Genomic DNA, 13070 nt, shown 5'->3' on the forward strand with positions numbered 1-13070 from the left:
GATGGATGGATGGATGGATGGATGGATGGATGGATGGATGGATGGATGGATGGATGGATGGACAGACAGACAGACAGACACAGACAGATGGAATGAGAAAACAATGGATGGATGGATGAAATGAGAAGATGGATGGATGGATGGATGGATGAAATGAGAAAATGGATGGATGCAATGGGAAAACGATGGATGGATGGATGGATGGAATGAGAAAACGATAGATAGATAGATGGATGAAATGAGAAGATGGATGGATGGATTGAATGAGAAAACTATAGATAGATGGATGGATGAAATGAGAAAATGGATAGATAGACAGACAGACGGATGGAATGTAAAAAACGATGGATGGATGGATGGATGGATGGTTGGATAGATGGATGGATGGATGGTTAAAATGAAAAAATCTATAGAAAAACAGACAGGCAGATGATGTTTGAGGCTGATGTAAAGATGTCTGTCCTGTGTTCTGATCTTCCAGTATGTGTTCAGCCTGGAGAACTGGGTGCTCACAGGTCTGCAGGGCGGCTACTCCACCCTCACCCCCCGCTCTTCATGTGAGCTGACGGCAACCTGTCCTCCGTACTGGATGATGTTCAGCAGCCCTCAGGAGAGCCGCTTGGCCAGCCGCTGGAGCAGTGACTTCTGGGAACCAAACCCACGTCCACGCAGTCGCAGCTTAAACGCAGCCCACTACCGCAACATGAACACCCGAGTCAAATTCACCATTTCTGACTCTGAGGATGAAGAGTTTGCCGAAGAGGATGGGGGTGCTGAGGGTGAAGCACAACCCAAACAGAGAGATTTGGCTTTGGAGAGACAAGGACCAGAGTTGAAAGACTTACGCACTTGTAAATCACCAAACTTTCTCAGCCTGCCTTCACCTTGCAGCCTTTCCGCACAGAACGTCCGACCCTCATCCCTCTGCAGGGTTAATTCTCCTCGAAGACACTTCCAGAGAAGTCAGAGAACATCTGCACATGCTAACGCCTGTCCTGCAGCTTCAGCCAATCAGCTGCAGTCTGAATGCATAAACAATCCCACTACAAAGGTGAGATATCCTCTAAGTATACATGAAAAGTTTCAGTGTTTAATTTGCTAGTGCACATTGTTAGATTTAAGCCTGGCTCACACTCTGCGATTTTTAATAATTCTAAATGATTGTAGCTTGTGGGCAACGAGGTGGTGCAGTAGGTAGTGCTGTCGTCTCACATGTTCTCCTCGTGTTCGTGTTTCCTCGGGTGCTCCGATTTCCCCCACAAGTCCAAAGAGGTGTGGTATAGGTAAATTGGGTAAGCTAAAATTGTCCGTAGTGTATGTGTGTGAATGTTTCCTAGTGATGGGTTGCAGCTGGAAGGGCATCCGCTGCGTAAAACAAATGCTGGATAAGTTGGCGGTTCATTCTGCTGTGGCAACCCGAGATTAATAAAGGAACTAAGCCAAAAAGAAAATGAATAAATGAATGATTGTAGCTTGTCAGACTGCATACAGTGCATCCGGAAAGTATTCATAGCGCTTCACTTTTCCCACATTTTTATGTTACAGCCTTATTCCAACATGGATTAAATTCCTTTATTTCCTCAATTCTACACACAATACCCCATAATGACAATGTGAAAAAAGAGTTTTTGAAATTGTTGCAAATTTATTAAAATAAAAAACCTGATAAATCACATGTACATCAGTATTCACAGCCTTTTATTTATTTGTTTATTTTATTTTTATTTTATTATTATTTTTTTAAAGATCCTGTGAAATTAAAATAAAGTATTTTAGATACCGGTGGGTGAAGTGAAGTGCTATGCAGGTAACCTCTAACCTCTAAAGGTGCTTTAGTGACAGAAGCTAGGGGCCATGGTCTTTAGACTCTTGTTAGTCGCCGATTTGGTCCCAGCCAAGCGGAAACCTCCTGCTCTCCCTCGGGAAGCCAATACGGAAGTAACTGAAACTGCAATTCATGGAAATTCCGCTAGTCCTGGCTCCATAATAGAGCAAATTGCAATTGAGCCCACTGTTAGAATGGCCAACTTTACAGCAGAAAAAAAGGTGTTTACAGCCTGGTACAAAGAACGATTTTGGGTCATAAAGCTATTATTACCCTTCATGGCAACTGTGAGGGGGGTGAATTTTTTTATAACTCATCCATTTCCTTTATATTAGGTTATATTAAGTCTGCATAATTAAGGGCGTGGCCACTTGAGTGACAGCTAGGTCTCGCTGGTCACCGTCACTTCACCTCAACTGTTAGCTGCTGATTAGCCGCTGAACTCGGCATATTCATCGTATTTTTGTTTTGTTTTATGTGGCTTTACACAGTCAGCTGCCTTTTGGACTTATTTCTTACAATTATCAGATGATATGGCATGCTGTGTGCACTTAATTGTGCTCACAAACCATTCACGTGGCCTTGTTTCCCATGTGAGTGAAATTATATACTTGTATTAGGGCTGGGCGATATGGCAAAAAAAAAAAATCTAGGTTTTTTCATAAAGTTTGACCGATTCACGATTTCGATTTCGATTTTTTTTTATTGTGTAACTAGTCAACTTAAAACATTACAACAACATGACTGAAGTAACATTCTCTTTATACGTAACTTGAAAAACCATCTGGTTAAGGAACATTGTATTTTTAATGGCCATAACATACATAAATTGGTCAACAAGGTGTAAATAAATGTAAAACAAATTCACAAGTTAAATATCGTTGCAGAAGATTTGAATGAAATAAAGTAAATATTGTGCAATTTGAATTAAACATTAAATACTTCTGAATATATAGTAAGAAAATAACCATTTTAACCAATGTAAACATTACATCAGTCAACTCAAAAAGTTAAGCAAATTTAAAACAGTTAAAAAAAAAAAAACTTTGTAGACCATCATGCAAACAAAGCATGTTGTTGATAAGTCACATGTAGCTGTTCTTTACAGGTTTCTTGAGAGAAAGTTCTGTCTACAGTCTGACTGTATGGGCTGTATGGGCTAATGTAGTTTTACTACCTTCCATGGTGCAATTGCATATATTGATGAAGTATTGATACTTTGACTACAAAAGTAAGCATAATAAAAATTTTCATTTGCTTTGTGTAAATTAAATATAAATTAAAGATTAAGTAGATTAGTTGATTTAACAAGACAATGTGTCAGTAAACAGGGCGCCCGTTAATAAAGTTTCTAATAACTACCTTTTCTAACAAAGGCAATAATTTTCATAATAAATAAAATGATTACTTACGTGCTGGTCATAAGCCATGTTTGTTAAGGTGATGATAAGATCACGTGAATTATGGTTCGTCGTTTAATCGGCGTCCAATCCCGGCTAACTTCCGGAAAGGTAGAGTAGCCAATAGCGCTAGAGATAACAAGTGAACCAAATCCCGCCCCAGGACTGACAAAATTCCAAAATGTTTCGCGCGAGCAGAGAGAAGAACCAGCGAGCGAGCGGAGAGAACTGATCGCGCGCGCGCGCTGTAGGCATGACCTCGCTCGCGAGAGCGTACATCGTGCGCACAGATGATGAGGTGCGCGCGCGGGACTTGTTTTCTTTGCGCTGGATCAGTTGAGCGCGCGCGTGAAGATCCCCTGTGCGCTCGCGAGCTGTAGTTTTCTCGCGTGTAGATCTGTAATCTGCTTACGGTTCACTTCTCCTCGCGCGTAAACATCACCGCTGCGCTCGATTAATATTGGCATTGATTTGCCGCCATAACATTCTCTGTTACATTCCTTCATAGAGCACCGTACTCTCACAAGTGAGCGGCTAATTAGGCGCGCCATCATGTGGTCGGACAATATTGCCTCTTATATTGTACCTAATAGTTTTATTTTAAAAAATCGCGATACCTCGATTTAATGAAAAATTAAATCGTCTTAAAACGTAAATTCGAATTAATCGGAAAAATCGAAAGAATCGCCCAGCCCTAACTTGTATACCATCTTTATAAATGCATTTGTTTTATTTAAGATCATTTATCGTCTATAATGTTCTTTAGAGTTGCAAAGCACTCCAGAATGTGACAGATTGATTAGCTGTAGACTCTAGAACAGTCATCTAAAGCGTTGTCATACAGTGTTATGCTGGAGTTCATCAATAGTCTTGCATTTACTAACACAGACTAGATTTGAAGTGTTTAGAAGTAATTCGCGTTTTCCTCCTGTAGAAAAACGTCATCAGAACAATGTTTAGTGGCTCAATGTGTTACAACAGTGTTTTTAAACGTTTAAACACTTTATTGATATAGTAAACAACCAAGCACATGTGGTCAGAACACAAACAAGTCGCAGGTAATGAAGTATTAAGCGTTTCTCTCATACGAAAGCCTGTCTAAGCAAAATGCCAGCAGGTGTCTGTAGCTCCGCTCTTTGCCCTTGTTTGGTATCCCACGTTTGGTGCGATGACGCGCGAACAAAATGGCGACGGTTGACCACGCCTACCAGTAGCTTCTTTTGGGTTCTTCAGAAACCTATGGGTGACGTCACGGATACTACGTCCATGTCTTTTACAGTCTATAGTCCCAGCTCAGAGCGAGTTGGGTGCAGTAGAACCATTGAGTTACACATGGGGGCTTGTCCGGGATGGCAGTGAGGTTTAGTGGGCTGAGTGTAACGAAGACCAGCTAGCCTAGATAAAGGCCAGCTAGCATGCATAAAGCTGATTTGTTTTATTGTGATTTTTTTTATACTAAGCTCTTAGGGACCAAGTGTGACTTTCAGGACACATTCGTTAACATCATTAATCCCCTCAAGTATTTCTATCATCATCTAATCTATTTTCATCATCTAATCCTCTCAAGTATTTTCAAACATTTATGAGTTTCCCTTTTTCTGTTGAACACATATTTAGAAAGTGTTTGAAACCTTTAACCATTGACTTCCATAGTAGGAACAGCAAATAGCATGGAATTTAATGGTTACAGGTTTCCAACATTTCTCAAACTATCTTATTTTGTTCAACAGAAAAAAAAACTGAACCAGGTTTGTGACAAGAGTGTGAGAGAGTAAATAATGAAAGAATTTTTAGTTCTTTTTTATAATTACTTTTTCGGGGTCTTCACCTTTAGTGTGTAGAAAAGGGAACGATCTGTATAGGACTGCGAGGCGGGAATCGAACTCGGGTCACCGTGAGCACTGGAGTGCATGTGTTGACGCACTAACCACTACACTACTGGCGCCGACAGGAATTTTCAGTTCTGAATGTACTATGCCTTTGAAAGTGTCTTTAGCAAGAGATCAGTTTAAGTTCTGTCACTTGCGTGTAGATTTCACTATGAGCAGCTTTAGCAGAAGAACAGCAACAAAAACTGAGACATGCTTCATTTAAATTCCATAAGGTGTGGTTCAGAATTGCTCCTAACAGCAGGTCATTAGCAGCTCTGAAACAATAAACACTTCAAATAAACGACACTGCCCTTTACTGGACTTGTTTGGCTTAGTTCTGATGTTCCCAAACTGACACTCCTTCTCTTTTAGGAAACAGCCCAGCACAGACCGCTTCTTTAATCCATTCGCAAAAATATTTAGCTCTGCATGTCTTTGAAGAAGACCACCAGATGGTTGCCAGTTGACTTGACGTTTTTAATAGTTCAGATCCCACAATAAAAGCTGTCCTTAGAAGGCAACCGTTGACCCTGCTATAAATGGCTTTAACTGACATGCCTCCAATAAGTCCAGAAAGGTATTTTAATCACTGAGGCAAGAGACATCAGAGTCCGACTGGTTTTCATTTAGTCAGTTCTCTCCCGTGTTACTGTTTTCACGCTGTGACTGCAAGGTATTTTGTTGTCTGAGCATCTCAATCCTTTCATATATTAGACGTGAATGACGTTTCCCAGAGTACTTTGTTTCGTTTTTGTCTTTTTTTACTGCACTTTTCGTCAATGTCTCAGATGATGAACTGGCTAATAATAGCAAGTGCAAAGACTTTTCCTGGAGTCTTCCCAAGCTGCAAGAAATTCATCTGGATTAGCGAGTGGAAGTGTTCAGGAAATGTCTTTCTCAGCAAAGCTATGATTCAAGGTTGTGCTTTTGTTGACGGTCTAATCTTCGACACCTTATTAATGCCCATGACATCATCTCCTGCAGGGTCACATGCTCTCGATGCACTGGATATAAAAGGAAGCGTGTAGTTTTGCATCACAGTGTTTTTTTTGTGTAGAAGAATGAAGTGCATTTTCCAGTTAAGTTTCCCAGCCTTTCCTGATGATTTATTCTATTATATAAACTTATTTCAGTGTTATCAATATATTTGTTGTTCGTTTTTATCCTTGTTGCACAGCTAGTGATAAATGGCATTAGTAACACAGAGGTCATTGGCTTGAGGAATACACACACTGAAAAACTGGATATTTTGAATGTACCGTAAAGGCACTGATATACAAACTATTGTGGTGTCATTTTTAAACGACATTAGGCCAAATCGAAGTTTGTTTTGCGTTCTTTTTAAGGCCAAATATACTTGGAGCGAAATCAGAGAGTGAACTGGTGTAATATTGAACAAAATTAGCTCAAAAGAAATTGACTCTAGGGCTTGATATTTAAGGCCAAATCGTAGTTTGTCTCAAGTGCATGTACTTGATGGTTGTTTCCATCCACCTTTCCATCCACCTATCTGTATGTCCAATTTGGATCTGTGCATAAAAAAGGTTGATGGAAATGCAAAGATGCGCATCAATTTTGAAAATGCGTATAATGAACATATGAGCATAACTGAGTAGGATGAACTTTTTATTCGATAAGATGTGCATAAACTGCGAAGGAAACACAGTTACCGAACAAATTTCACAATGCAAAGTAATGTGATTTTGTTATAAGAGAACATGTAATGATCAAAATATGTTTGCATGGACAAACCAGAAGTCTGAGCACACTGTAAAACATCTGAAATGTTGTTTTGATCATTCTAAAACGCCTCAACCGTTTCAGTGTTAGTGCTACTATATTATTAATTACCTCCAGAAGAGCGTCAAGAACATCTCACGCCGTCAAACGCCACCATGCGTTTATTGCATGTTGGCATACTGTCTTCTGAGGTGAAAGTAATTCATTAAATAAAGAAAAGACTCGCACAGCTTCTCCTACCACAGCGAAATTCCGTTTTTACTTTTGATATTAGGCATCGGTAATCAGCTGGGTGTTGCAGACAGCTGCTGACTTGCGGCACCGTTGTGCGTACCATGATATTAAATCTATGTTTACAATACTAAAATGCATGGCGCTGCATGGCACTGCACATCAGGTTTGTGTAACCACCTTTACGATGGTCTTGCTACGCACAGTTACAACCAGAGTTCCAGTTGTTGGAACTCTTACTGCTAGCGATCAATGATTTATGTAAATTTGGCAAGCTGAATGCATTCTGTACTGTACAGGAGACACACAGGAGATAGATTGGCAATGGTCCACAACCAATCAGTACTCAGAACACAATGCACCGTAAAAAAAAAAAAAAAAAAATATATATATATATATATATATATATATATATATATATATATATATATATATATATATATATATATATATATATATATATATATGAATGTCAAATAGCACAAAAAAATCTGCTAAACCGCGAGGTCGCAAAAGGTGAACCCCTTATAGTGAGGGACCGGTATAATCAGAAAATTTGTATGAGGCAAACTAGAGCAAGTAATGCAATGCGATTTGGAAAAGTTCATCCCAAAAAATTAAAGAACAAAATATGCCAAAACAGTCTGTTTTGAGCTTGTTTAAAGGTGCAGTAGGTGATTGTCTTAATGAAAGTCTCTTCACATTCCAATAGTACTGATTAAAGTAAATGATCTAAATGTGTTTCTATGTATTTTCATATTCTGGGTAAGGCATAAGACAAAAAAAGTTCATCCAATTAAAATTTGCCGGGGCGATAATTCTGATCATTTTGATAAGTAGCCCAAACTGTCTGTCAACAAATGTAGATGTGTACATCTGCAGCCGTTCATGCAGATCTGCCGTTTTCGCGTGCATGTGCGTTCATGTGCACACGTGACGAGAGAGAGACTGATCGCTAAAAACAAATACTGAATCAAAAGCTTTTAAAAATCCTAAATCAATGTTGAGTTACTTTTGCACGCTGGAGGAAGGACGACTTCATGGCTGAAGAGTTTATTTTAGACAGGTAATGTTCTGTTTTAAAACTCTTTTAGTCACGCAGAGCTGATATAGATTGTGTTGTTTTATAAATGGGTTATATGCACAGAAGTGTTGTTCAGCCACTGAAATCTTCCGGTTAAAGATTGATGTGACTATTTTCAGTTTTATAAGGGACCTTTTACAGCATCGATTATGTAGATTTTATTTAGTTTAACAACCAAACATCAGCAAATAGCGATATTCCGCCTAGCCTGCTTTACTGAACTGAAGTTGGTTTTTATATTCACATCACATTCGGTTCATTTTTGAACAATGACAGCCTGTGACACGCTCCCTATTTTGTTTACCATGCAACTCTGAATATTCGGTCTGAAATAGCATATATGTCTTCGTAATAAGCAAGGCTGCCAACTCTCACATACTCTGCGTGAGACTCATGCAGTTGACAATGTTTTCACGCCAAAAATCCATTTTCTTAAGCATACTGCGCGCTTTTTGTTCAGAATTGTAGAATTATAAAGTACTACAAAATTTTCTAACTGGCGAATGACATGATCTAGTCAAAGATGACATGGTGTATTGTCATCTTTAAAATAAGCATTCGTATCTTAACTTAACTGTAAAATTCATGTGATGAGCAAGTGCCACAATCTGTATGTTCTCTTCATTATTGGTGTGAACCCAGCATTGACCAACTTGACCAGCCTGATCTCATGAGAAAACGTGGCTATTATATGTTTTGTCAGTTTAGTGGCTAATTCGAAGAAATTTGTATGAGTTCAGTTATATGAAAATGTGCGATTTTTATTTTTATTTATTTTTTTATTATTATTATTTTATTTTATTTTTTTAAGGAGGCGTGGCACCAAACCCCACCCCCAAACTCAACCCTCATTGGGGGATGAGCAAATCATGCTAATTTGTATTAATGTGATCCTACGACTTTATACGAATTAGTCACTATAGTTACAAATTGCCGTGAGATAGCGTTGACTAGACAAAGGCCTGCTTAAAATGAAATCAAACAACACACTTGTGTGATGTATATTTAAAGTAAACCAGGCCAAATCAAAGTTTGTTTTAGGAGTGTAAGTCAGCTTGCCTAAACAAACATTATAAAAAAGTTTGCCAGCAAACGCCTTCAAATTATCATTAGTCTGCACCCTTTACGCAACACAGATGCAGCTCTGCCTTCTTTGACATAGAAATCCAGTCAGTTGAGGTTCCTACACAAGACACAAAACAAAAAAAGAGTTGCTTTATAGAATAAAATAAAGTGTGGCCTTCACTTTCGATTAATGCGCCTATACATATCGATGCAAATGTTTCTGAATCAAGCCGTGCATCAACAATATTCTGTTTATGATTGTGGATTTTCTCAGTATTGTGTTTCCTGCCCTCATCTCCCAAGGGTGCTGTGACCATGAGGTACTGTTGTTGTTTTTTCCAGGCCCAGAGTTCATGGTGTCCCCCGGCCCCTCCACGGCCACTCAATTCCCACGCTGCCGTCCTGGACTCATCTGTGGAGCTGCTGTCGGCTCTGAGCCCAGAGGAGCGGGACCTGCTGGCGGCCGTCACTGAGCAGGGGTACCCGCTGCGGACCGCCATCATCGCCCTGCAGAAAACCGGCCAGCAAAGTCCAGAGCAGGTCAGTCAGAGGATCGCTTACAATGTGAAATCAGAGCTGAGATTTTGGTTCAGGGGTCGAGATGTAATGCTGAGAGTCTCTTCACAGTCCTTGGTGATTTAGAAGAGAAGGTCAGTGAAGTGCATGCTGGGCTGCCAGGAGAGTTTGTAAATGTGCACCAGTCAGACGGTGAACACACTTCAGTACATTTCTTATGATCATTAAAAAAAAGAACTTGATCTAAATTAAGTAGTTAAAATAAGAAAATAAATATTAAACAAGTACTGTAATATACAGTATATATATACACACACACACACACACACACACCTATATTTATAATCGATATACATTTATTTGTTTTATAACAAAAAATCAAATGTATATAGAATTATTCACCCCCCTATCTAGGAAAATATTATTTACTGTCATCATGGCAAAGATAAAATAAATCAGATATTAGAAATGAGTTATTAAAACTATTATGTTTAGAAATGTCCATTAAACAGAATTTAGGGGAAAAAATAAACTAATCAACTGTGTGTATATGTGAATATATATATATATATATATATATATATATATATATATATATATATATATATATATATATATATATATATATATATATATATATATATATATATATATATATATATATATATATAAATAAATCAAATATTAATTTGAAAATATTATAAATATTAATAAGAAAAAATTTGAAGGTCCGTTGTTTTCACAGGCACTGGCCAGTAATGTAGTCATTGGAAAAAATAGACATAACATTAATATCCATGTACTATGTTTAACAATTATTTTAGATTGCACTTCAGATTTATTTAGGTGATTTTATCAAAGACATTCAAAAGTCTTAAACTTTACAATATTATATAGCATAATATTTAATACACAGACACACACACAAGATGTTTATGAATATGTAATTTATCTAATGAGATTCATATGCAAAACCTTTCACAACTTCAAGTCTCGAAACAGATTGTCCATTGTCTGGTCTGTGTTTTTATATTTGTTACATATCAGATATTCTCTATTGTTCTGAACAAACTCAAGTAATAAGAAATCATTGCCAGAGATTTCACTTTCAATCCCAGTGTGCTTCAGTCAACAGCAAAACATCTGGTTTCATCTTCTTTATCTGATTCTGGTTACGATGAGAAAAAAGTAAAAATCATCAAAAATAGACAGCAGATCCCCTGAAGTTTCCACATTGTGCTGGTTTTCCAGTTCTCAGGATTACAAAGCTTCCCTCAGGAGAACACTTGAGTCTGATTCACTGGCAAATATCAAAACCTTACTGGGCATTGTGGGAAAATTAAGCTTAAGTTTATTTAAAAAGAGTGTATGGGAAAAGAATTTACTGTAAATCATCTTATAATAGAGCTAAAAACAGACTGAAGTGATGCTCTGCTTTGGTTGATTTGTGTGTGGTATGAATTCAATATGCATTGTAAAAACAATGCTGGGTTCCACACAATTTATTCATATTGTCTCAACACAAATTAATTAAGTTAACGTAACACATTTAAGTGTAATAAACATAAAACAATTAAGTTGTCCCAACAAATCTCAGGAATTGTGTTAAGCAGATTTTAAATAAGCAGCAAAACATTTTTTGAGCATGTATATCGCATCTTCTCCAGTAAAATACCTTCATTTATTTATTTTTTTTGCTGCATAGAAATCTCCTGATCTTGGTCATAGGTTTTAAAAATAATCTTAGTTTTAGTGATTAATAAATTATTAACAGGTTTTTTTTTTCTGTAGGGATTTATTATGAACAAATGCATACATTTTTCTTTTGTTGTTATTTTAATGAATGTAATTTTATTGATACTCCTAGCAGTAACATAATCATTAAATATAATTTAATTAAGTATAATTAATGTATTCATTTGTATATTTTTGCTGCATATAGTTTCCCAATAAATAAATAGCTAAATTAATTATGACATATTTTATTCTTAAGAAATGTTATTTTTATTATATTATAGTTAACAACAACTACATATATACAGCAGTTCTATCTGGTTCTCAAATCTCATAGGCTGATAGCCGTGCAATATTCTGCAATATCAGCACTTGTACAGCCTCTTCACCCTTGTGTATTACTCCGCCCGCATAGAGTGAGAGCAGATCAATAAACTCACTACAGTTTGACAAATATTGCTGCTGTTGGACAACATGATGTACTTTTGAGGCTTTTTTAGGTGAGAATGTAGGTGTTTAGATTGCAACTATGCAGTTTATTTATAAGGATAGTGCCTATATTAAATGCTCATAATTTCGATCAGCACATCGGCGGCCATCAGCATGTCATACTGAGCAGGGCCAAGATGGTTGGGTTTCCGCCACATGTCATACCGAACAGTGCAAAGATGGTTGGCGTTCCTCAGGGGAGGAAAAATTATTATGCCATCGAACTGTTGTATGAACGCAATATATCACATGAGTAGCAGTGCGATATGCCTGTATGCCGGCACTGGTGGGAGGCATGCCTTAGTGTCCCACCAGTGACGATATACAGCCTTATCGCACTGCTAAAAGTGTGTTATTGTGTTTATACAACAATTCAACGGCGTAATTAAGTATATAAGGAAACAAAATCAAACACAGAGAGTCTTAAAAATCCTTTTGTACGAGGAACTACATTTTTCCGCCATTCACATCTGCATCTGACGTCAGAACAGCATAAACCGATGCTCAACGTCACTTAAGAGCTAGTATTTGAATGATTTATGCGTAATATCTAAAGTGATGACAAAACAGGTGATTTTGCTCACATTTTAAGTTTATAAGGCTAAACGGCATGAAATGCCATCACTCTACTGAGATTTCCCAGTATTTCTCTGTTACAATCGGGAGATCACAATAACTAACCCCGAAAAAACCAGAGCAAAGCGAAATACTACGAAATACAAAAGAGAGAAAACAACTTGGAATGTCACTTAACAGTTTTATAGTGATTTGATCAGCTGTAGTTTGAAATTTACACTGAGAAAATGCCTAAGAACATATTATGCTGTCTCTGTCGCCATCTTGTGGCAGTAGCAGAACATCACCCGTCTTTGCTCTGCTAAGTATGCCAGGCTGATGGCTGCCAACCCGCTTAACTCCAAAATTATGGCAGGGTGTCCACGGGGTCTTAAAAAATAGTAAAAGTTGATAAATCAGAAAAATTAAGGCTCTTAAAAGCTATTAAAAAGTATTAATCACATTTTACGAGCTCTTAAATTCTGTTTAAGCATTGTCCAAAGTGTTTGACCCCAAAACAGCATAAATATATATATTTTCTTCCTGATATTAATAATGAT

At 37.5% G+C, this 13070-nt stretch overlaps 1 protein-coding gene across 1 annotated transcript in view; it reads left to right on the forward strand.

Annotated features, from left to right (window-relative positions):
- Positions 1–13070, forward strand: part of ubap1lb (ubiquitin associated protein 1-like b) — a 29624-nt gene that overhangs the window by 10433 nt on the left and 6121 nt on the right. Inside the window, exons 2-3 of the mRNA XM_056462704.1 lie at positions 482–1051; positions 9559–9756. Of these exons, the coding sequence (XP_056318679.1) occupies positions 482–1051; positions 9559–9756 (768 nt within the window). The remainder of the gene's footprint in view (positions 1–481; positions 1052–9558; positions 9757–13070) is intronic.

This window comes from Danio aesculapii, chromosome 7, assembly GCF_903798145.1.
Source record: "Danio aesculapii chromosome 7, fDanAes4.1, whole genome shotgun sequence".
Taxonomy (NCBI): Eukaryota; Metazoa; Chordata; class Actinopteri; order Cypriniformes; family Danionidae; genus Danio; species Danio aesculapii.